Source organism: Candoia aspera, chromosome 1 (assembly GCF_035149785.1).
Source record: "Candoia aspera isolate rCanAsp1 chromosome 1, rCanAsp1.hap2, whole genome shotgun sequence".
Lineage (NCBI taxonomy): Eukaryota > Metazoa > Chordata > Lepidosauria > Squamata > Boidae > Candoia > Candoia aspera.
The window spans coordinates 270,015,758-270,040,422 of NC_086153.1; the positions used below are offsets into that span (position 1 = coordinate 270,015,758).

Consider the following 24,665-nt stretch of genomic DNA (forward strand, 5'->3'; position numbering starts at 1 on the left):
CATTTGCCATTTCTCCTGCTCTGCTGAGTCACTTCCTGGTTCTGTTTTTTCAAGCCTGTCCTGATCAGTTTCAATTTCCCCCTCTGACTCCGGATAAGTTTCATTTTCGGAGTCAGGCACGGGCTGAAACCTCACAGCTATCGCCATGCCTTGTGTTAGTCAATTTTACAGGTTAATAAAATGTGTGGTCTTGTTTTTAATAAGCTTTGCATAAATAAACTCTTGAAATTCTTTGATGTTATCTATCCCATTCCCAGTCATTTACTCTCTAATGTGTTGCAAGCACAGAATAGAATAAAACTTCTGATTACATAAGTGATTCAATTATTTATTAAGCCAACTCTGTCATATTCACTGTTCGATAATTTTTCACAACCCCCACCCCCAAACTGATGTTCAGATACTCTAGAAACTCTACTTAATCAATTGAGTAGTCCAGCTTGAATCCAGAAAACTGAAAAGCAAAGTCAGTGTAAAACTCTATACGAAGAAAGCTCCCAGTCGATGTGTAAGGGGCAACTTCCATTTTTCCACAGAAAGTGCCAATAAGTGGAGAACTGCTTTGGCTGCCATCATAAAGGACAAGTCTGTCGTATCTGCAGTCATCAATGTCTTCCAGTTCAAAAGAGATCATGGTTAAAGATATCTGAGGAATCCAGAAAAAGGTACACAATTGTGTATGTGTGTGTGTGTGTGTGTGTGTAAAGAAAACATTTAATCTAAATTCAGGATTACTGTATAAATTTAAACTGTGAGAATCACAAATTTAGATTAGATTCTTACAAGTCATTTATCTGAATTGAGCCACTATATTTAAAATATTTAAAAAATTATGACTTAGCATACTGTACAAACACATCAATTGTTGTTTATTTATTAAACCATGATTTGTTTAAAACAAGCCATGGTTTAGTGTAATATATGATCCAAGCCCTATGGTTGGAAAGGGCATCAATAGTTTATCTTAATCAAATAATAACAGAAAATGCAATATGCAATGTCCTAACAATTATGAAAAAATGCAAATTCCTGGATATGAATGGCTGAAATATTATAAAGCTTTAAAAATAGCAAATCTATGTTATTAGTTAATAAAATACTTCCAGGCTCACAAATTCCTGACTCACTAAAGCAAATTAGGTTTCTGAGTAACCCTAAATTAAATAAGTACCTTCAACAGATTTTAGAAGCCTTGTAACCATTAAGGCTTATAATTAAACAGGAAGAAAGAATAGTTACTATTTTGCTAACAAATAGACAAAATAAGTTAAAAATACTTATGTATTCCTTGATTCATCTGAGTTTGTCCCTAAGAGAAATATAGCTGATTTAGTTAGAAAAGTATATAATATGGTACTCCATGCCGAACACATTCATAATTTGCTTCTTTAGATGTCCTCAAAATATTGGACAAATGGAATGCAAATTTCTTCATAATCAGGGGTATCTGTGGGGGTGGGGGTGGTATGTCAAAAAAGTAAAGATGAAATCCAGGACTGTGTGATCAAAACTCTGCCCATTTTGTGTGTTGTACATAAAAAGTTGTGGGGCTTTGATCATGTGGTTGCAGTCACCATTTTGACTTTTTTTAACCTCTTTCCATGGATGTCCTTTTTATTAATGGAAAAGGGATTTGGGTATACTTGTAATGTTATATAATCTACACATTATATTCAACGGAATAAGTAGTAGGACTGTGCATACTGCAAAAATAATTTGAATACAGCACCTCTGGAGATGCTATTGCTTTAAAAGGCACACTAAATAGATGCTGCTTTAATGATTTGATCCATTGAAACATTGCAGATGCCTGAGAGCAGGGAGTTGCTTCATTGGCATGAGGTCCAAGGCGTTCCTTCCAAATCAGTTTTGAAGTGTGCAGAGCCTTAACAAGCAGTAATCATACCCAATGGAAGGCATACAGAATTCTTTCAAAGAAATAAGGGCTCTAAACAGAGATCCCCAATATATTAGTGCAAGTGAATCTCTTCTTTAATAATTAGAGTAGCTGTATCCTTTGGAAGGCTTGCACAGCTGCTTCACATGCTGTTGCTGCTTATGTGCACATGTGTGTGCATGCATGGGTGGTACTTCCACTGTGGTTGCCAGAGAAGCAAAGCATGTGCATGCACAGATATACACAGAAGCCTGGATACCACCCATTAAGCAGCTATGCAAGCCAAAGGAGTAGCTGCTTTAATGCTTCAAGGAGAGGTGTTCTACTCACAGTAAGATACACTGCAAAGAGCCCATTTCGAATGCTTTTCAGAGTCCTCATTCCCAGTTTACTCTATTTTGTTAATCTCATTGCAATAATATTACCACTGACAGTTTGGAGAAAAAATAATATTCAAGGTCTTGATATGAAAATAGAATGTTATTTAGTAATTTGCAGATAATATGGTACTTTTTCTTCAAAATCCTACTAGAGATGTATCTAACTGAAATTTCTCTAATAGAAATACTGTATAATATATATCATGCAATAGCAACACTAAAGTCAATTTTGGTAAATCATTGGCTATTTTTATCACTATTGATTAATAATCACACAAACTCTGTCAAAACTCTACTGACTTCATATTAGAATGGTGGATTGAGATAGTTAGGAGCAAAAGATTGGCATCAATTAAAAAATGTAATTATGGTTCTCTTTCAAAACATCAACACAGAACTGAAGTCATGACAGCATCTTTCCTTAGTTCTGCTTGGCAGAATAGCTGCAATTAAAATGACAACTTTTCCTAATTTTTATTTCTGCTTCAGACACTTCAAATCCCCTTATCTCTTCCTTGCTTTCACATATTGGAAACATTCTTTTTTTACGCATAATTATGACTACTAAGATTACATACACCATATAAGCAAGTGTATGATGGTGGTTAACCTGAAATGTTGTTTTGAAGTTTTTCAATTCAAACAGTTATTTCACATTACTTGGAGCTTAAAAGACAGTCTGATGCTACAAGCTGAGTTAATACTGGACTCTCAATATCTCAGAGGAAAAATGCTATTTACTATAACAAATCCATATTTACAAAGATTTATAAAAATGAACAGAAATTCTGGCCTCTGATCCTTTCCTTTTTCTTCCATACAATTATCATCTGTCATGTATAAATTGGTCAGTTTCAAGAAATGACAAGACCGAGACTTTCTACTATTAATAACTTGAGTATTAACAAAAACCCTCTATTTCTGCTGAACCTACTCTAGAAAATAATTGATTACAAGTTCCAATTTGTTTTCAGATGAAATGATTATAATAATTTCTTCTTAAACCCATGACACCTTACCACTGAAAAACATCAACAGTGTTTGAAAAAATGCTGCACATCCACTTCATTTAACATCAAAGGAATATGTATTCAACATTATACAAGATTATTCTCTCTACCACAACAGGCTCTTTTGAAAGATTACAAAAGTATTGGAAGAGGTCTTAAGATGGGAACGTGGTGGCAAGTTGGAATAAGTTATTATATAAAATTCCTTTAAAAACAATTTAAGATTGGCTATAAATATATTTCATAACTGATACTACATTTTTCTACAGCTATATTATATACTGTAAATTAACATTTTTCTAGATGATGTTGGTAGAACCAGTTTGGTGTAGTGCTTAAGGTACCAGGCTAGAACTGGGGAGACTGTGAGTTCTAGCCCTGCCTGAGGCACAAAGCCAGCTGGGTGATCTTGGGCCAGTCACTCTCTCTCAGTCCTAGGAAAGGGGCAATCGCAAACCACTTCTAAAATATTCCCAAGAAAACTGCAGGGACTTGTCCAGGCAGTTGCCAGGAGTCAACACTGACTCGAAGACACATGTACATACAGATGATGTTGGAGTGCATGTGATAAAACTGGTACTTATTACCATCTCTAGTGGCAATACTTATTTACTGATTCATTTTAGATTAATGTTTCAGAGGAATTAGGAAAATTGAAAAGATCTACTGCAAATTTATTGCTGTTTCCCCAGGAGATAGATAGATAGATAGATAGATAGATAGATAGATAGATAGATAGATAGATAGATAGATAGATAGATAGATAGACAGACAGACAGACAGACAGACAGACAGACAGACAGATAGATATAGAATGATAGGACACAAGAAATTAATTCAGTTATTGTAGCTAGCAACCAGATTTACTGTAAATCTGCCCACCCACCCATAGCTCTTGCTATAGCATAGCACCCACCCATAGCTCTCGCCCACCAGCCTGCTTGTCTGGGATGCAGTTTCAATGGCATAAGCAAGCACTTCTGGATTCCTGCCTCTTCCCACATTGTGGTCATGTGAGGTCCTCCCTTAACAACCTGCATGGTCCTCACTTAATGATGGCAACAGGGACTGCCAGGATTGCCATCACTAAGCAATGTAGTCATGATGTCACACTTTATGACTGCATTGCTTTTTGACAGAAATTCTGGTCCCAATTGCTGTCATAACCCAAGGACTACCTGGAGTCATAGTTTTCCCTCTTCATGCCTTTTTGCAATTTTTTCTTGGATGCATGTATGAACAAAACGATACCCTCCTAATCAGGGTCAGGGACGTTGAGATGGGTGACCATAGAATTTGAAATCAATCAATCAATCAATCAATCACAGAATTCTCTGAATGACATTCACATGGATGCTTTCCCTCAGTACCTATAGCTCATTACAGAAAGGGTTCTTCATTTTGGTAGGGAACGGTGGTCTGTAATTCTTTTTCCATAGAAATCAAATACTCCATGAGAAACCATAGGATGAAAAGAATATCTTTCGTTGAACCAACCCACTGATCTCTGAGACCCAAACCTAGATATTCTGACCAGGGGGTAAGTCACATTAAATGATTATGTAAGCACTGGCACACTCAAGCATTCATACAATGACAGTCAAGAGACCAAGCTCTTTCTACTGTTTTAATGAAGCGAAATGACCAGTACAAGAAGAAAGCTGCGAATGGAGAATTCCCACTCAAACCTACATTTAAAACTACATTCACATAATTACCCTTTACCCCTCTTCCCACTAGAGTATTTCACCCCACTTCCCAATCCAGGTGGCTTCTCTGATGTATCTCCTTTCCATGGCCTTGAGGTGTTAACGCCATAAATCCCTAGTCATAATAATGCAGTTCACACTCCAACCCGCCCCCCCTCCCATCTGGTGACACGAAGTCTGTTACCACCGGTAAGAGACTAGTGGAAGATGCTCTGATAAGGGGTTCTGTGAACCTTTTGATCGGAGGGTCCAACAGATTGGGGCAGTGCCTTCGAGGCAATCTTGACTCCTGGCAACTGCCTAGACAAGTCCATACAATTTTCTTGGCAACATTTTTGTGAGAAATGGTTTGCCCCTGCCTTCTTCCTATGGTTGCGAGACAGTGACTTGTCCAAAGCTATCTTCCTGCCTAAGGCCGGACTAGAGCTCATGGTCTCCTGGTTTCTAATCCAGTGCCTTTAACCACTATACCGTATCTAACTGGTTCTCACATGAAATTTACTCTCAGGGAAACACTCAAAACTATGGTGTGTTTTTGTTTACAAGTGGAACCTGCAACAAGTATTGTGATATTCCTGCTCAGGGTTCTAGACACCAGCCATTTCAGTTTTTCAAGATATTCCATTCTATTTTCCTTCCTTCTCTTTTTTTATCCTTCCAAAGTAAATCGGCATTCCTTGGCTACTCAACAGATTGGCCTCTTTTCCGCTCACCCATTTATTATTCCTTTTTTAAAAACTCTTTATAGTCCAAGCCTGCTTATCTCTCTCTCTCTTGAGCATGAGTAATATTATTTTGGCCAAAGAGCCCAACTTGCCCAGGTAGACCACCTGCAGCCTTTCAGATATTGTTGGACTGCAACTGCTATCAGCCCTAGCCAGCATAGGCACTGGGAAGTGATAGTGGGAGTAGTTTGCCTTTGATATGGAGGATGTCAGTTGCTTTCAAGGATACGTTAAGAAGGATGTTTTTGGCGTAATTATGAGCATGTCCATGTTATTGCTGTGCTTTGAATCAGGGGCCCATTTCACACATTCATAACACTATGTATTTCTAAGAACAATTGCAAGCTGCATCCAATTCAGTTTCTCTAGCCTGAATCTTTGCTCAGGGGCATTTGCAGGAGGGGCTAAAAAAGTCAAAATAGTGGCAACTACTGCACAATTGAAGCCCTGTTTCTTTTGACAAGCATCACATATGTGACACATATAAAAAGGGGTAGGGCTTCAATCACACATGTGGTATGTGGGAATAACCTTGGGAGACAGAAGGGGAACCCGCAGATTGGACAATCAGCATGCAAAAGATGTCTCAGCCACAGAAGGAGGGAGTGTGTGTGAAATATTTCAGAAGGGACCCTCCTTCGTTTTATGGAGAGTAAAAGGAAAGGAGGAGAAGAATACTTACAGCCTTGCAAGATTCTATTAATGTAACCTTATGGGAAAGATAAAGCTAGTACTTCTGATTGTACTTCTTGTCTGGAACATGTTGTAGGGATAATGCATGGTCACAGCCACCATCTTGACTTTTTTGACCTTTTACAATAGAGAATCCTGTCCCTTGCACCACTGCCTCTTACCTTGTTTTCTGAAGGAGCACTGATAATCCACAGGCAAGCTTGATTTGGAGGGTATCTTTTAGGAAAGTTTGGAGTAGTAATGGCTCCCGAAGTATTAGTGAATGTTCCTCCACACTTGACTATGGTTAAGGAAAAGAAAACTTCACATAAATAAAATAAAAAAAGGTTAGAATAAAAGTACCTCATTACCTACACATTTTAAAAAGTTTTTTTTTTAGTTATGTGGTTGTTGAGAGTCTATGTAGACTTTGTAAAAACCTTTGTAGAGCAGTGGAAATTGTTACTACTATATCATTTTTTTTTCTTGGTTAGTGTAGAAATAGAAGCTCACAGAAGCCAAGTGCAATACAGAAGGTGGCTGCTGACATGTGAGAGATCAGCCAGTTCAATCACTGATCCATACCATACTTCATGATTGGTGGACAGTGGCAAATTCTGAAATCCTGTGCCAATTCATGGGTCAGAAATGAATTGACCATGATAAATGACAAGGCAGATAACATCATCCTAGGGCTATCATCCTCCTATTGGATGATAGGCTTGAAGAAATTTGGGCTACGTTCAACTCAGTGGAATTGCTATTTAGTGGAATTGAGTAAACTGGAATTCAAACTGGTTCTCAGATAAGCAACAAATTAGAGGTCATAGAGTTGGATGAATTAGAAGTCAAAGAGTTGCATTTAGAGAATTTAATGAGAGTCTCCAAAGGAAGGTGTAAAATTAACGTATGCTACAGATAATCTTGCAAACCCCCTGCAAGTGATCTGTTTCACATGTATTGCTTTGTCACTTCATAAATACTAGCAATGAGACTTGAATACTGTTCATACCATGTGTGTAGGAGGCCATGAACCCTGTTGCAGTCTCATCCTCATCACTTACAAATTCCACAAGCATTGTGTTCCCAGAAGCCACCACAGCAGGTAATTGCCCTGCACCACAAAACTTGTCAATGAGAATCTGGCCTTCTCTACTGCTTCCATCGTAAATTCGGATGTAATCAGAGGAACAGTTTGGGGAACGCTGGAGCTCAAGAACATGAAAACTCAGGAAGACCTAAAGCAGAATAAGAAAAAATAAGTAGCTTTAAGTTATTTAAATCTGTTCCTTATTAAATGTATCTTGATTCTGATTAAATGTATCTTCTTACAGTATATGTCACTATACCTTAACTGACATAGCACATGCTACATACAACAGGGAAGCTGCTGAAAAAAAACCCCACTCATCATGATTGTCACCCCAATCATACTATAGATATATTGTTTGCCATGTATGTAATATGCTTCATTCTGCACCAGAATTAAGAGTTGGTTGATACAGAAATGCTGAACGTGATGGGACTAATCTGTTTAACAAGTAATTCTATACTCTGCAGTGCAATAGAATTTCCAAATGTCTGTCTGTCTGTCTGTCTATCTTCCACCTATTCATCTATCTATTTATCTAACTCTTCTATAAAGAGTTTTCATTTTCTAAAGGCTCTTCTCTTTTTAATCAGCATTTAAGCGTAGTTCTCACACCATCTCTGTTTCAGCTTATGTTCTGGGCATAAAAACACACTGTTTATTTCTAATTACAGCATAAGCTTTCAAAGACTGTTGCTTTGCTGTCAACTGCCTTCTAGTACAGTAATGGCTGGTTGCACATAGGATAGAAATAGACTAAATTATTTAAATAAATCTGCCTGTTTCTTTTATGAGATTCATTTAAGAAGCTGCTAAGTATTAAGCATTGTTCACTGCAAAAATTACAGCAAAATCAGCAGTGAAGATAATGAATATGGTTCTATACATGGAATATGTACAGCATAGCACTGTGTCAATAACTATGGTTTTCACTGAATTTTTATACATCAGGAAATTCAACATCAAGAAAACAAATTTGAGAATGAGCAAGTAAGACCGCTGGAGAATACTTTTTATATTCAAGTGATTTTTTTTTTAAAAAATGCATTTTCTTTGTTTGATCTTTTCCCTCAGTTGTTCTGATTATGGAAATGGTTGGAATTAGACAGCTGCTATACTAAGAGCTCTGTAGATATTTCCAAACATATCCATGCTTGCACTGGAGTTTGGGTTAGCTCTGGCTCACACATTTCTCAAGCAGCTTTTGTTAAATCTGAGAAATGGCTTGCTGAATGGTTCACAGTACTGACACATGAAACACAATGAAGATTTATTAACTTCATATGCAAAACTGTATAAACAAAAGACACCAGCCCAAGAACAGAAATGAAAATTGGATAAATGCTCCATACTTCTCAATTTAAAATATATCAGCCTACCCCAACCCATTGCCTTCCCACATTCTTGGAAATTATATTTGTTTGGTGAACTTGTCAAGTTGGAGAAAGATGATCCAAGACAGTGTTCGTTTTCTTTCTTAACTGTCACAGTGTCTTTCTTTGGTTTGCATTTTGGGTTAAGGGCATCTGAAGAGGATTGGCCAATGACCTCCACCTTCTTGGTACTTTGAAGTGTCTCTCCTCAGAAGTGGTGAAGTGAAACAGTAAAAAGATTTATTTTATTTAGAAAACCTATCTCTCCCTCATTTTGATCTCCCTTCCAAAGGATTTGCAAATATCCTCCCCAGAAATTATGAGGGAGAATTCACATTTTGCAGGTGCTCTTGCTTAATGAACATTTTAAAGCAAAAATAGGCAAAGAGTTTATAAACCTGTATAGTATTGGGGTTTGGTGCAATGAAAGTTTTTTCAGAGTTAAGGGTTAATCCTCCCTCAGTCCTGAAGCAACCTGTCACCTCAACTGTGTACAACAATTAAGTTTGGGAAAAGATTCTACTTAGCTCTAAGAAAGATTATTTTCAAATCTAAATACCATGGTTGGGGGACATTTGAGCCGTTGATCTTCTTTTTTCCTTTTTAAATATTTTATTGTACTATTATAAAACACTGGTAATATTATTTGAAAACACAAGTAGTATGTTATATTGCAATGGTATTTATAAAATGTTGACTGGAGATTATTAACACTCTGATGATTTAGATAACTTAAACATTTAAAGATAAAGAAAAAAAGTTGGAATAAAATCTTAAAGTCAATGAAATGATACATTAAATTTCCTTTCTCCATGTACTGTTATCCCACTTAAGGAAATCAACACCTGAGAAAGTAGATGTGAACATTCAAATGTATGTTTGCATGGATATGTATGAATGCATACGGATCTGTTTTTGTGTGTGTTTTGCTGTTTTGTGCATGTGTATGCACGCATGTGTAAATAAGTGAAAATGTCTTGTGGCCTTGCCCTCTTTTGCTTTAACTCTGTCCACGTTTTACTTTGCTCCTGTCACCCTGGTCAGACAGCCCATGGAAGGGCAGTCATGAAGAAATGTGGACCTCAGGCTTGAAAAGTATTTGATATGGGAGTATCATATCTGATACTCCCATATCAAAAGTATCTGATATGATATAAAAGTATCTGATATGGGACCTGCGGCCTAGACTTGCAGCTGATGCACTAGAAGAAATCTACTTTCAAGGATCTTTAGAATGCACATCTCTAAAATTTACAAATAACAATAAGAAAACACGCCCCTCCCCCCATTATCCATGGCTACATTTTGTATCACATCTACAGTAGATATTAATGACTGACCCTGATGTATCAACTGGAAAACCTGATTTGAACATCTTACCTTTCCTTGCAGAGTTTGGATGAGCCACAGGCAAGTGACATTGCTAGGATATGAATGGGGGTAATGATCAGAGCAGAAACGGCCACTTGGATTACGTAGCACAGTGCTACAATCATCTAAAGGACAGAGCAACACATGGGCAAGGAAGAAGAAACATGCAAACAGAAAATTCAGCTAAATCATCTAGATTCACAAGGGAGAAATCACTGTTTATTAAATATCTTTCAACATAGCTTAGTAAAGGGTCATTCTTTTGTAGAAGATAATGTAGTAATTAAATTCAGTGTCAGAGAAATACCTGTTAATGCCCACTGCTCTCAGATGTCAACAATGAACAATGTATTCAGAATTTTTAGCTCAGTTAAGATCAAGATATATAATATTATTACTATAAGGGAGGCAGAAAAGGATGCAAAAGAATAGCTTTTATATTACTGGAAACATTGGCATGTGCTGTGCCATGTTCTCTACTCTGCCTTCTGTAGGACTTTTGTTGGCAAGGGCAAAGCTTCTGGCATTTAGCTAGTGGATAGGTTTTGCTTTCACAGAAGCAGCAATAGCAGTCTCAGGATGGTGGGTGAATGGATGGGGAAATTTAAATGGGTGCAGTATGCCCTCATATATTACAGTTGCATTGGAGTTCTCTTATCACAGCTCTGGGCTTCCATAATGAGAAACAAGGAGAGGAGAATGATGACATGTATGTGATGATTTTATTACACAAATGAGAATTACATCACATTACACATTACATACTTGCATCAGCCACAACCCTCCAATGCCAGAAACCCGCCTCCTTAATTGAGAAATATAATGGGAATCCAAGAAAATTTATTATCTTCCTGGTTCAGTATGAACTGTACATCTCCCTAAGACCAGATGACATTCACACAGTGACATTCCTGTCATGGCCACTCCACTCCTGAAATAGCTCTTTTGTTCAATGCAGTTTCTGGAGTTATAGTTTGCCCAGCTCATTTCTATTTGAGGTCCATCATTCATAGCACATTTTTGGCATGCTTTATTTGGATGCTTGGATATAAAGCTCCACCTATCCTCTCCTCATCATCTATTCCACAACACCAAAGCTAAAACCCACACTGGATACAAATGCATCCTGGCTCTCTTCCATTCCAGAGGTCTCTTGTTTTCTCCAGGTACTTCAAGCCATTCAGGGCCTCCTAAAGAATCAGCTGGATTACACCACCCTCCTACAGTTATTTTCAGACTGGAAAAGGATAGTAACTTATGCAGTGCAATAATCAATACAATAAGCACCTCAGTGTTTTGCAAGATCAGTAAGAAAATTTCATAAGTAGGCATACGTACATACATACATACATACATACATACATACATACATACCTATCATGCTATTCATTTTTGGAATAAGCAGTGTTATGCAAAACATAGAAAAACAGTATGTAAATAAGCAAATCTTGCTTCCACTGTGACCATGCATCACTTCATACATTGCCCTTTATTCTTTAAATTTTCTCACCCTTCTCTTTCTCAGGGTCTCTTCAACTCCATTGAACCCCCACTTTCTCAGTGCTCCCTGCTTTTCAATCTGTTCACTCTTATTTCATATATTTGTTTTGAGATCTGATCTTCATTCAATTTATGTGAACAAACCATGTGAACAAACTGGCCACTCACTTTTGTATTCAGTCCACATTCATTCATTACCCATTCATTCTTGATCCATTTTTTCTTATTTATCATGTGCTCTTCTTAAATAACCCATGCCTATTACATTCAATTTAATTTTACGTTTTTCTGACATAGCTATCACTCATTTCCATATACCAAAGGGCAGAAGCACACTCTTATACCAAGCCATTTTTGCTTTTTTCAACAAGCATTAATTCCTTGTAACAAACCAATACTTTTCTATCAATATTTGCATGTTGTAACATTTCTGCTTTCATTTCCCCATCTTTGGTAAACATTCTACCAAGGTACACCAATTTATCTACTTGCTCTAATTTTTCACTAATTTTGTATAATTGTTCACACCATTTAACTTTGTCTTTAATGCATACATTTTCAGATCTATACTCTTGCCTGCAGAATATAAATTAGCATTTGCTGTAAATTATTTGGGTTCTCAAGAACATAAATATTCATGTCCCGAACCAAAACAAATCACCAAAAGTATTCATTATGCATTTCTTTAACCATAAATACATTAAATAACCAAGATGACATCATGCATCCTTGTTTTACTTCCAGAATCACTAGCTAAGCATGGCATGCATTCCTTCCATCACATATTGCTCTTATCACATTCAGCAACTATTCTTCAACTCCATATTTATACAAAATACTCCCTACTTTGAGCCTATTCACATTATTTTATACTTTCTCTTAACTAACAGATATACAGTAAATTATTCCCTATGTTTAAACCACTATGTTGAATTTTGTCATGTAACACGCAATTATTTTATTAAATTTGCCTGCCCAGTTATTCAATATTATAAAAATTCACAATATTAGATGAAAAGTTAATTGTGATATGATTTTATTACTCACTGCAGTTGTAGAGCTTATTGATTTTTTTCACATCTAAGTTGCTCAGCCCGACTCTCTGACCAATTGGTACAGATCCATTAGGAATGGGGACAATGGTTGGCTTTCCAGCAGTATTAGAAAAATCATACCTGCCAAAAAACAGGGTTACAAACTCCAATCTGGCAAATTTATTAAAAGTCCATCTTAGATAATATCTGAATGACAATCCTAGAAAACCATTAATTAACAGGATAATATCCCAAGAAAACTAGCCCATTAATTACCAGGATAATATCCCCAGACATTTGTCAAATTTAAGTATGAGATCTGAATTCAGCAACAATGTGGCAATGAGAGTTTTTCCCTTCTATTGGAAGAAAAAACCTGTCTTAATAATAATTTCCAAATAATAATATTCTAAGTGTGTGTGTGTTGGGGGGAAAGAATTAGAGAGCAGAAAACTCTCCTTAAAGCCAATAGATTGTTCTGATTGATCTTCTTTTTTTCTTGTCTTTTGTTGAATTAGATGAGAAACTACCAGTTTCAGGTTTTTTGAGTCTTTCCTTAACTTAGGGCAAATTATTCCTAATGCCAAACACACTGAATAACAACCAAAGAACTATCACTTGGCCATGCTTTTCAGCCAAAAGTTCTATGGAGCCAGCAGGGTTTTGTTTATGGCTTTTTCCCCCAAGTAACAATTGTGTTATTGGTTCTCATACACTGCCAAGCTCACACCCAGGAGTGGCAATAAATCACAGATGTCCAAACACCGAATCCTTAACTGAGCTCTTGGGACAACTTGGCAGAAGACTCCCAGTCAGATCAACTGTGTTAGAATTTTGTTGCAGAAAAGAATGAGGTCCCAAATGCTACAGTTGATTGCCCAGCTGCTGAGCAAAGGAAGAATTGCATAGCTATGGCTTGGAGCTTAACCTCTAGCCTTCGCCCTGCTTCCATGCTTTTCAGAAATTAAACAAAAGAAGAAAACAGAAAGAAGATATTTTTTTTTCTGATTTTAAAAGAAGGATACTTATTAGACTCCTTCTCCTATAATCACAAGGAATTATGTCAGAAAAGAGAAGATGAGCTGAGACAAAACTTGGATTTTGACTGAAACTGTTCAGCTTGTTTTGTTTAAGATCTACTGTATGTGCTTGTACTTACAGTGCTGGAGTTGGGTGGCCATATAAATTATTTAAGTCAGTCAATCAATCACTCAATCAATAAACTTACGGGCCATAATGCATAACTGAATCATAGTCATAGGGAAGACCCAGATTGGTGGTGTTCTCTTTCTCAAAATTCCCCTGCTCTCCTGTAATATATGAGAGTAAATAATAAATAGATTGGCCACCAACAAAAACACAGAGAGAAAGAAGGAGGAAGGCTGATTTTCATCTATATATTTTAGAACCAAGAATTTGTGAATGTAGCAATAGTTCAATTATCAAACACTTTATGAATATTTGATTGCTTTTAAACTTTATTCTGTAAGAAGATTCTGTTAATCTATCTAATCAAATTCAATCTTATCATATCCTAGCACCGAAGGCAGCCAATTAGCTATTAAAACTGTTAATTAAAAATAGAATTCAATTAATACTATAAATAATAAACGATAGAATTCAGCCATTATGATAAAGATAGTAACATAAGAAATAAACCTCTTTAAATCAAATGTCAAAAGAAAATAGAAGATGCTCAATATCAAAGAAAAAATTAAGGGGGGGAAAGTACTGAATTCACACAATATATTAAACCACCGTGTGGTTTGCTTGTTTTTACGCTCAGAGTAATATCTGAATTTAATAACTGTATTTTATAAATGAGGATTTATGGCTTAGTGTGTTGTGAGAAGGCAGCCATTGTGCTTTGCTTGGTAAACCAGAGTTAAACCACAGTTTAGTATGATATGTGAACCCAGTGAAAGGAAAATGAAGGAATATCCCAGTCATGTGGAAGAACAGACTATTGGAAAGCTGGGAGTTCTTCTTACAACATAAGAAATATCTTGTTTGACAGCAAGTCTAGTCAGCAATAAAATATACATACCATTCTATTACAAAACACAAGAACATCCCAGTGCCAGTCTGTAAGTATGTGATTTGCAAGAGTAAGTAATTTATTACATTGCCTCTAATCATTTAATAATAAAATAAAAGGAAAGCAGGAATATCTAAGCTCTGAAGTCATGATTTCCCAAGGTGGAAATAAATACTTAGATCCAAACATCTGAGTAAAGCCTTCATCCTATAATAATTGGAAATGGCCAGGAAACATTTCATTCATGCTTTACAGGAGCTTGTCCCTGAAGACACCTGGAAGTGGCTTTGTCTTTGTTTTACTTTCCAGAAGCCTGAGGTAGTATTGTGTTTGTACTGTATTTTCCCACCACAATTTAAGGTCCCAGTTTTACATTTAAAAGTCCATATGGCCTAAGCTTACACACATCTCCAGGAGTTTCTTTTTCCAGATCACTTTCCTGTTCACTAGCATCTGAAGAGGAAAGCTTGGCAGAACTTGTTTTTCTGGAAGAAATAAGACTGGCAGAACCTGGAGCAAGGACTTCTTAGTTATGGCCTCAGTGCCCTGGAATTTGCTGCCTACAGGAAGTTGATTCATCTTACTCATCATTTTTTTCCTCATTCAATTTACCATTAACAATACATTTTGGATGTTTTATTAATTACTGACCAGTAGGAGGCACTATGCAGCCTGTTTTGTCCTTATCGGGACTCTTCAGGCTAGTTATCCTCCACACTAGTTGAAATCTCATCGAAGAATTGAACATGGAGCATCTAGTATGAAGGACATCTAGACCTGAAGACTCCCAATTAAGGACAAAACAGGTTGTATAGTGCCTCCCACTAGTCAGTAGCTAATGTAACATCTAAAGCTACATATGCCCCCCCACCCTTTAAGGAGAGGCAGTATTTAAGCCTCTAGCACAGTGTTTCTCAACCTCAGCAACTTTAAGGTGTGTGGACTTCAACTCCCAGAATTCCCCAGCCAGTTTTGCTTTGCTGGCTGGGGAATTCTGGGAGTTGAAGTCTACTCACCTTAAAGTTGCTAAGGTTGAGAAACACTGCTCTAGCAGGAGGCTCAGACCAACACAAATTAGAAAACTTTCTAGCATGAGACTATATAGAAACAAAGGAAGGCACACTTGCATAGCTCCTACAATACTCCTTAAGACATTTAGAATATTATTAGCTGTATTTATTGTGAGCAGAAGCCAGGAAAAACTAGACAAAGCTTCATCTTGAAGTCATACTCTGGCTGCTCAGACTCTAGACTGAGCTTCTCCGGATACTTAGTAGGGCTAATTAAACCTTCATTGAAAACCATTCCCTGATTATGGCTAAATTGCTTTGTGCCATTTAATGTGTACATGTGCATACATATGTATAAAGCTGTCCAGTTCTAAATGGATTTAATCGCATTATGTCCAGAATGCTTTGGTGGATAGGCAAGTGAAATGACAAAGTGACCACTCAATTCAGGCAATAGCTGAAATGCTACTTGAGTGCTAACCTGCTTACCTTTGGCAACATATTCCAAGTTGATTTTAACATAGTTATCTCGATCGCTCCGGGCTTGTTCATGTAGAAAACCTAGTGCGTGGCTGAGCTCATGCTGAATCAAGCCTTTATATATGCAGCCGTTTTTCAACAAACTAAGTTGTTGTCTGCCTCCAATCTTTCCAAAGTAGGACCAGCATCTGATAATACAGAAAGGGAAAAGTGGTCATTACTAAGGAATATAAAATAATTGTCCATAAAAGAACAGGATAAGCCTATGCATATTTACTCAGAAGCAACTTCCATTATATTCAGTGGGATGTATTTTCAAGGTTGTGTGTTGGGGGGGAATGTAGCTAATTTTTGCTGAATGAGACAAAAGTTTTGGTTTGAGTAAGCAAAAAAATATGAGGAGGGGATAAAAAATAACAATATAAGAGGTTTGCTGGATTGGACAGTGGAACATCTTCAGTATCCTGTGTCTTATAATGGCCACCCAGATGCTTTCAGGAAACTCAGAAACAGACATAAGAAGACAGCCTTTCTCTAATGTGGTTTCTCCATCGTCTAGTCCAGTGTTTCTCAATCTTAGCAGCTTCAAGCTGTGTGGACTTCAACTCCCAGAATTCAGAATGATGGCTGGGGAGTTGAAGTCCACATATCGTAAAGTTGCTAAGGTTGAGAAATAGCGGTCTAGTCTTTTACTAGGCCTAACGAATCTATTTTGCTTTGCAAAGCAATTCAGTCAGAGAGAGGAGGGGAAGAGGGAGGGAAAATCTTTGATTTGGTATCATCTTATTGCATTTTTAACAAGGGGGGATGTCTCTGGGTTAAAAAGAAATAGCCCACCTGTGCTCTAGGAATTGATTTGAAGGTTTATTATCTTTGCTAAGAAATATATTGAGCTTAATCCACATAATGTGTGCTCACATCTTATTCCAAGTATCTTTGTTGTAATGCGGAAATATAATGGCAGAAATAATTCAAGTAATATGTTGTTAATCTTTGAAGGGTAAGTGTTCCTTACCTATCTCCGGGGACAATGTTTATGTAGTCATATTCTACTGTGTGTTTGATAAACCGGATACATGTCAGGGTGACAAATTCTTTCATGGCTTCAATTATCACATCCTTGTGTTCCACAGCTGAAACAAAATATTATAGAGGAGATAAAGGAATGCACTGTGCTATCTCATATCCTCTACATTAAGTTTTAAGAAAATCATTTTTGTTACTATGGAAAAATTGCTTACTTCTGAGGTTTACTCTGACAGTAAACACATTTGCTTCTGGAAAATAAAGTTTATGTTTGATGAGAGATTGCTTTAATGCTATTATTATTATTATTATTATTATTATTATTATTATTATTATTATTTAAATGGCCTTCACTGAAATGACAGCTTTTTCCACAGTTATTGCATGGTTCATGGCTGAGGGTTCCAGTTTCAGGGAAATTTAGAAAACTGGAAACCAAAATTCGTTTGGAGCCTTTCTGTTGGGATAGACTAATCTCAAGTTACAACACACTTGAGATCTGTGTTGATCTACCATATGGGTATAGCTGCATGTGGATGAATGTGTTGTGTACTTAGAAAGATGAAGACCATAAATTGATATAACTCTATCAATGTATGAATGAGAAGTATCTGTGAAAAAGAATGTGGGGTGATGATGAAGATTTTGAGTTAAGATCACCACCATCTAGTGAATAAGACTGTGGGGTAGATCTAGACAGGCCGACAACTGACGTAAATCTTTTTAAACACTATCCTGAAGAAATGCCAGTGAATGGTGTGTCAGGGGTCACATTGCAAATCAAGACAAAGGAAGGGATCAGGCATGACAAAAGCTGAATTTCCTTTAATTGTATAGCATTCAAATACTTATTTCCCATGTGTTTAATCATTTTATCCTTCAGGTGCAATAAAAATTATAAGCTAGTGACAACTTTGGTAGGGGCTCTAGAAGTTGCATTATGGGGCAGGATAATGCAACTTCTGAAAAACAGGAGGAGGGGGAGGGGGAAGGAGGAGGAGGAGGAGGCGAAGAAAGGTTCCATAAGCATAAGCCATGTCAACAATTTAATAACTGCCTTAAACTTATGTACACGGTATTTGTTATGAAAACCTTTTGCATCTGAGCAAATAAATCCTAGCATTAAATCCATATTACATGTCTGGGCATGTTACAGACAACCCAGTATCTCTGCTGCTATCTGATAAAGATTGAAATCCCTTGCTTATAAGTACTTTGTCAAGCAGCTCTTTGCTTAAGTATTTCAAACCATGAGATCCTCTGGGAATGAGTCTTTTGGTTAAGGATCTGCAATCTTTTGCAGTTACAACAATACTTAGCCAGTGAATGGTGTGTCAGGGGTCACATTGCAAATCAAGACAAAGGAAGGGATCAGGCATGACGAAAGCTGAATTTCCTTTAATTGTATAGCATTCAAATGCTTATTTCCCATGTGTTCAATCATTTTATCCTTCAGGTGCAATAAAAATTATAAGCTAGTGACAACTTTGGTAGGGGCTCTAGAAGTTGCATTATGGGGCAGGATGCTCATACTTGCTTTCTATAAATGCATACAAAGTGGAAGACTTTTGCAGAGAATACCTTGAGAAGGACCTGCTCTAGACTTCAAGACAAATGTGAATTATTTCATAAATGATCCACTGTTGTTCCCTGTGATCATGGTCCTGGATATAGAAGGCGATATCCCCTGATATAAGGGATGTACTGTAGCTTAATTAGATAGCACATGCTCTACATGCAGAAAGGTTGGAAAAGTTTCTGTAGGAAGCCCTCAAGAGCTGTAGCCTTTTAGTTTTGCCAGTACTAAGCTAGTTAGACCATTGGTCTGACTCTGTATCAAGGCAGCTTCTTATGTGACTACATTTCTATTTATGATTCCATGTCAAATGCTGTCATTCTGAATCCCTTAAGTCTTAGCTGTATCATCAAGACCCACTTGGAGATAAAAAGAACTCCAGTGGTCTTTGCTTTCACTTGGATCTATCTTGGACTCTATATAATATGCTTCAGTGCTACAACTAATATTATTGAGGTTTGCAGTTTGCAGGCACTGATGATGTTACATAGTTGGGTAATGAAACATCTGCAAGGAAACAACCAAGCTCAGAGAGCATCAAGAACTCCATGGTTCAATCCTGAGTGACAGATATTCTCTTCAATGGGAACTAATATTATTCTTAGAGAGTGAATACAGCTCTTTAGTTTGAAAACTGTATTTACAGAACTTAAACAGTAAACATATTAAAAACAATATTATAAAATTCTACTATTATTGACTGAATAATAATAATGGCATCCCTGAGTACTATCAGTGACTCTCATCATGACCAGGTCTGCCATGACCTTGGTCAGCAGGAACAAGAAAATAGCCTGATGAATTTGTAGAAAGCATCAGTAACAGTTTTTATTTGTTGGTATCTATGGAAAATGGCTCTGTAGTTCTTCTGATGATACAGTTTCATTTTCCATAATAAGGATGTTCACTGGAAAAATCTAGACATACAAAACTCAGGAGAGATATTAACTGGGATCTTGACCAGGCCATCTTCTGATCTGGGCCAGTAGCAGTTTCCACCACAGCTCATGGCACTCCTCTGTGTTCTTCTTCTGTAAACAATATCATCTTGGTGGAATTCAGTTTCCCCTGCAAAGAAAAATGAATAACTGAAAAATGTTAACAGCTCCTGAACAATTATGTTATTAGCCCCTTGAGGTATGAAAAGTCAAGAAACAAGCTTGAGAAAGATTCCAGGGATGCTTTTTATTATACTTAGGTAGAATAATGAAATCTTGAAAGCCTGTCCAAATTTCTTCCTCATGTTATGCTACAAAATTAAAATAAAATAATAAAATTAAAATAAAATAATAAAAATCAAGAGGTTATTTTGAGTTTCTTTCTCATGCTTTCCTCTTTCTCAGGACTGAATATTTTTTTCTAAAAGTCCCTCCTTAATGGCTTTCTCATTCCTTCCCCATTCACAAGGTCAAGTCTACATTATTTCACACCACCTCCCCAGTCAGAATCCCTCCCCTTTGCCATGTGTGAAGATGGGAATTCATCAATGACAATGGATACATAATCATTCCCCCTTCCTGACTAGCAGATGGGTCCACCAGCTTGCCAAAATCAACAGGTAAGTCCAGAAGAGAAGAACAGACAGAGCTGGAAAGTCCCCACTCCCTTCTGTTGCACAGCACCTGCAACTGGAGGATCCAATGTGGCAGGAAACAAAGAGTCTCCTTTGTCTTGGGGGGTCATCATCTGGTCTTTGTGGGGATGGATCTTGTGTGAGAATTTCAGAGGGAACTGGCAGACCATGTGGACATCTTTCATTCCCCCCCCACCACAACCTCTCTAATTCAGAGTAGTCCTTCCAATAAGTAAGATATTCTAAGCATCCCATCCTGTGTTTACAACCTAGAATATATTCCACTTTGTGGAATATTCCACTCTTCCTCATCCACCATAACCATTGGGAGGTGGGGTGGGGAAACAGGTGCAGAATGCAAGGAACAGGACAGCTCCTCATGAACAAGGAAAGACTTGAATCTTGAGTGAAGATTATAGACAATTACAGATGGAAGATTTTGATACATAACAGGGAATCAGCCAATAAAATTTGAGTCCAGTTTCTTAGGCAGGAAGAAGGTAAAAACTTAGTGGGAAGTGATCCATATCCCCCACTACAATCTTGGTGTAGTCTTGCCTTTGTGCATCTACTGCACCTTTTTATACACCCTTGGCCAAATCTAGCTGTTCTTTTAAGAGGAGCTGAATAGCCTGTCTCTCCTGGAAAAAGTTAGATGTTCAAGGAACAGTGGAGGTAGAAACTCTGGACATCAAGATGTGGGGATAATAGTCATAGACTGCTTGAAAGGGAGACATGCTGATAGAGGATTGTGGTAAGCTGTTATAGGCAAAATTCTGCAAGAGGCAATACTGTAATTCAATCTAATTGTCCTGCTGATAATAGACATTGCAATTCAAACACTAATCAGGTAAGCATTTATCTTGCTCATCTATGATTGCTAATTAGATTTTAGATGATGAGAAGATGATAAATTAATACAAATGTCCAGTAAGTGGAGAAGGGCCTTCCAAAACATGGATGTAAATTGAGCACCATGATCTGAGATCACACAATTGACTCAGCTCCTGTATCTAAAAACATGGTCTAGAAAAAGTTGTGTAGCCTCTTGAGTTGTTAGTAACTCCTTGCAGGGAATAAAATATTATAAGCTATCTTGGTAAAGAGATCTACCACCAAAATAGTAGTATAACCTTGTACAACTGAAAGATCAATAATAAAATCCAGAGGGACTGGGATCCATAGTCAAGGAGGGGATGGGAGTAGCTGGAATAATCTGGCTAGCTTAGTCATGACAGTCTTAGCCCTGTGACATATGTGACAGGATGAAACATAATGCTTGACATCAGCCCCCAAGCTTGGCCATGATGTATGGGTCCTGTTGTTGTTGCAAGCAAATCTAATCAACAGATCTATTATCTCCCTCCCCTTAGCTTCTCTGAGTGTCCCTTTTGGGCAGTAATGGTGGTATTGGTATTATTCTGTTTTAACACTGTGGTAGGGGGGTATTGCCAAGAAATATATTCAGGCTTGTGTGATAGTGCTTGTAACAACGTCTTGTGTAACATAGACAATATAAAAATCAACATGGGAGAAAAATTGTGCCCATCTGATCTAATGCAGAGTGAGGGTCTATGCTAGCTGCAGATACTCCAAATTATTGGGTTTTAGTGCACTTGTAGTGGGTAAGTTGTTCTCTCTAAGAAATGTTTCCATAGTTGCAATGCTGCTTTTATGGCTAGCGACTATTGAAAATAGCCTAGTTCTATTCAACCAGGAAAAGAAACCTGGAGCAAAATTTGCAAGGAAAAAGACCCTCCCCTGCTACTGTTGAAACCTGAAGGAGAGCACCCCCCAAAGTAGAGTCTAAGGCATCATTTTCCACCACAAAGGGGTGAGTGGAAAATGAGTAGCAGTTAGAATGAAAAGTGACTCTGCAAGTCCTGGAAGGTGGCTTACTTTTGAGTGGACCTTTTCCCCCAAAATATCAGCAAAATCTTTGTACTTGTCTTGCAAGGAAGAGAGTTCAGGCAGCAGTGCAGGAGGGAGATAAGAAAGAGAATGAGATGCCTGCAAATGGTGCTATAGACACTTTTGAGAAAAAATAGTCCCTTGCTCCCAGTGCATATCAGGCTTAATGAATTTGTAGCTGTAGCAGTGTGAAAGGAAGCTGTGGTCTGGAGTGGCAAGAATTCTTTTGATCATTTCTTTTCAGAGGAGTTTTACATTGCAAAATAGGACCAGCTCAAAGCAATTTCCTGTCAGATATTTCAACTAGCAGGGTTATCTAATAACTGTGCGGGTAACCCAAACTGATGCACCACGGTCTCGTCTATGAAATTAGCTATTGAACCACAGTCTAAAAGAGCTGTATTTCTATGCCTGAGGGGATATGGAGAGCAACAGGAATAATAAAATGCACTTGCCTGCTGTCAGCTGTCTGAGCTCTTCTTAATTGTCTGAAGGCCCTCCTGCTGAGCTCTTGAGAAGGGAGCCTGTCAAATTTCCCAAAATATGGCTTGGGGGTGAGGTAACACACAGTTCTACAGGTGTGACATTTCCCAGTCAACTCAGAAGAAGGAACCTTAGCCGGTCAAGCCAGCCACATAAACCAAGATCTCTCTTTCTTTGTTTCTCTGCTGCAGACAAGGATCTTGTCATCCCTCCTATTTGCATGGGTTGTATGATGGTGGAGCCTGAGGAGGCCACAAGGAAGGAGGATAGAATAGACAAAAGGTTGTAAAATCTCCTCCCTTCATTATGTCCTCCATGCCTCAACTCCTTCAATTGCCCATCGATTGACATGCAACACCAAAACAGCACAGCAAGGATTTCCATAATGTTTTTTATTGTTGTCAGGTAGAATAACAGAATCTTGAAAGTCAGTCAGTTTCTCTCTGCCCCCTCTTATATGAAACAGAATTGAAGTGGGGTTTTTATTATTTAATTTTTATCCTGCCTTTATTATTTTTATAAATAACTCAAGGTGGCGAACATACCTAATACTCCTTCCTCCTCCTATTTTCCCTACAACAACCACCCTGTGAGGTGAGTTTGGCTGAGAGAGAGTGACTGGCCCAAGGTCACCCAGCCGGTTTTCATGCCTAAGGTGGGACTAGAACTCATGGACTCCTGGTTTCTAGCCTAGCATCTTAACCACTAGACCAAACTGGCTCTCTTTTCAGAGTTTTTGGAGTTCCTTTTCATGCAATCTACTTTTTCAGCTCTGAATAATCTTTTCTGAAAGTCTCCCCTTAATGGCTCACTCATTTCTACCCCTTTCCCAAGGTCAGGTCTATAATCCTTCACTGATACTGAAAATGCATGTTTTGCAAAGGATTGCTAAGTTATGATTACAGGCAGGTTAACAACCTTGAGAAAAGAGAAAAGAGAAGAAAATTGTGATATCAGATTTGGATGATGTGGAATAAAAGGATACCATTATAGAGGATGCAGAATTATCATAAATGAAAAAGAGAAATGATCCTGTGACTGAAAAATATATAAACTGAACAGTTTGAAAAGAGGCTTCCAAAAACCAAGGAATATCAGTATTTTTCTTCTTCAACTGTAAATTCTTTCTCTAAATGTACTGACTTATTTAATGAGGAAAGACTCATATATATAATTATGTGACAGAAATTCTATTTCCAGATGTCAGATTAAGGAAGGGTGTTATAAACTCATAGGTTTGACTGTTTTCCTCTTAGCTGGACCAACATAAACCAGAAACAACCTGCTATAATTTAGGGCATCAGCACAAAATTGATAACTTACCCATTTATAAAAGAGTTATAAATCAAACTTACCTGAGTCCTGGTTTTCCAGAATTCCCTGCAAAAGAGAGAGAATATCTTTTTAGTGTATACAATGTATTACTATGGCAGAGATGCAAAACATGTGTTCTTCAAAAGAGAAGTCAAGATAGTTGTCTTCAGCTGATTGAGGACACACCTGGACAGGTTTACTTATTGTAAGCCTATGGAAGGATAACAATAATATGCTCAATAGTGCTAGAAGATTCATCTCTGAGTTTTTTCCACAGGTTTTTGTAAGTTACAAGGAGCTCCGCTTGTTCAGATCTAGTGGGTGTATTTTCTCTTTGGATTATAGTTTGCAGTGAAGACTGCTGGCTTTAATCATCATACAACAGTTAGATGGCAAGATGTATTTTCACAGAAAGAAACAAGCTGTGAGAATTCCCAGCAGAATTGGCCAGGGATCATTTTGTGCTACTTTATCTTAAAAACAAAACAAAACA

General features: G+C 37.5%; 1 protein-coding gene across 1 annotated transcript; it reads right to left on the minus strand.

Annotated features, from left to right (window-relative positions):
• Positions 1-243: 243 nt before the first annotated feature.
• LOC134507481 (astacin-like metalloendopeptidase) lies at positions 244-24,430 on the minus strand. Its single transcript, XM_063318151.1, has 11 exons — positions 24,359-24,430; positions 24,214-24,238; positions 19,819-19,959; positions 17,305-17,422; positions 16,299-16,477; positions 13,990-14,071; positions 12,775-12,902; positions 10,237-10,352; positions 7,406-7,631; positions 6,576-6,694; positions 244-646 (listed from the first exon to the last, which is right to left on the minus strand). Exons 1-11 carry the CDS (start codon positions 24,428-24,430, stop codon positions 419-421), a joined length of 1,434 nt encoding a protein of 477 aa, XP_063174221.1. The 3' UTR covers positions 244-418.
• Positions 24,431-24,665: the final 235 nt, after the last annotated feature.

What these genes read in the sequence shown, in the direction of transcription:
- LOC134507481 (XM_063318151.1), bottom strand. Translation starts at nt 24,430, where the DNA reads ATGAATCTTCTAGCACTATTGAGCATATTATTGTTATCCTTCCATAGG. An exon ending in CAATAAGTAAACCTGTCCAG is followed by an intron (nt 24,239 to 24,358) that starts GTGTGTCCTCAA and finishes TCTCTTTTGCAG; the next exon opens with GGAATTCTGGAAAACCAGGA. An exon ending in TAATATCTCTCCTGAGTTTT is followed by an intron (nt 17,423 to 19,818) that starts GTATGTCTAGAT and finishes ATTTTGTTTCAG; the next exon opens with CTGTGGAACACAAGGATGTG.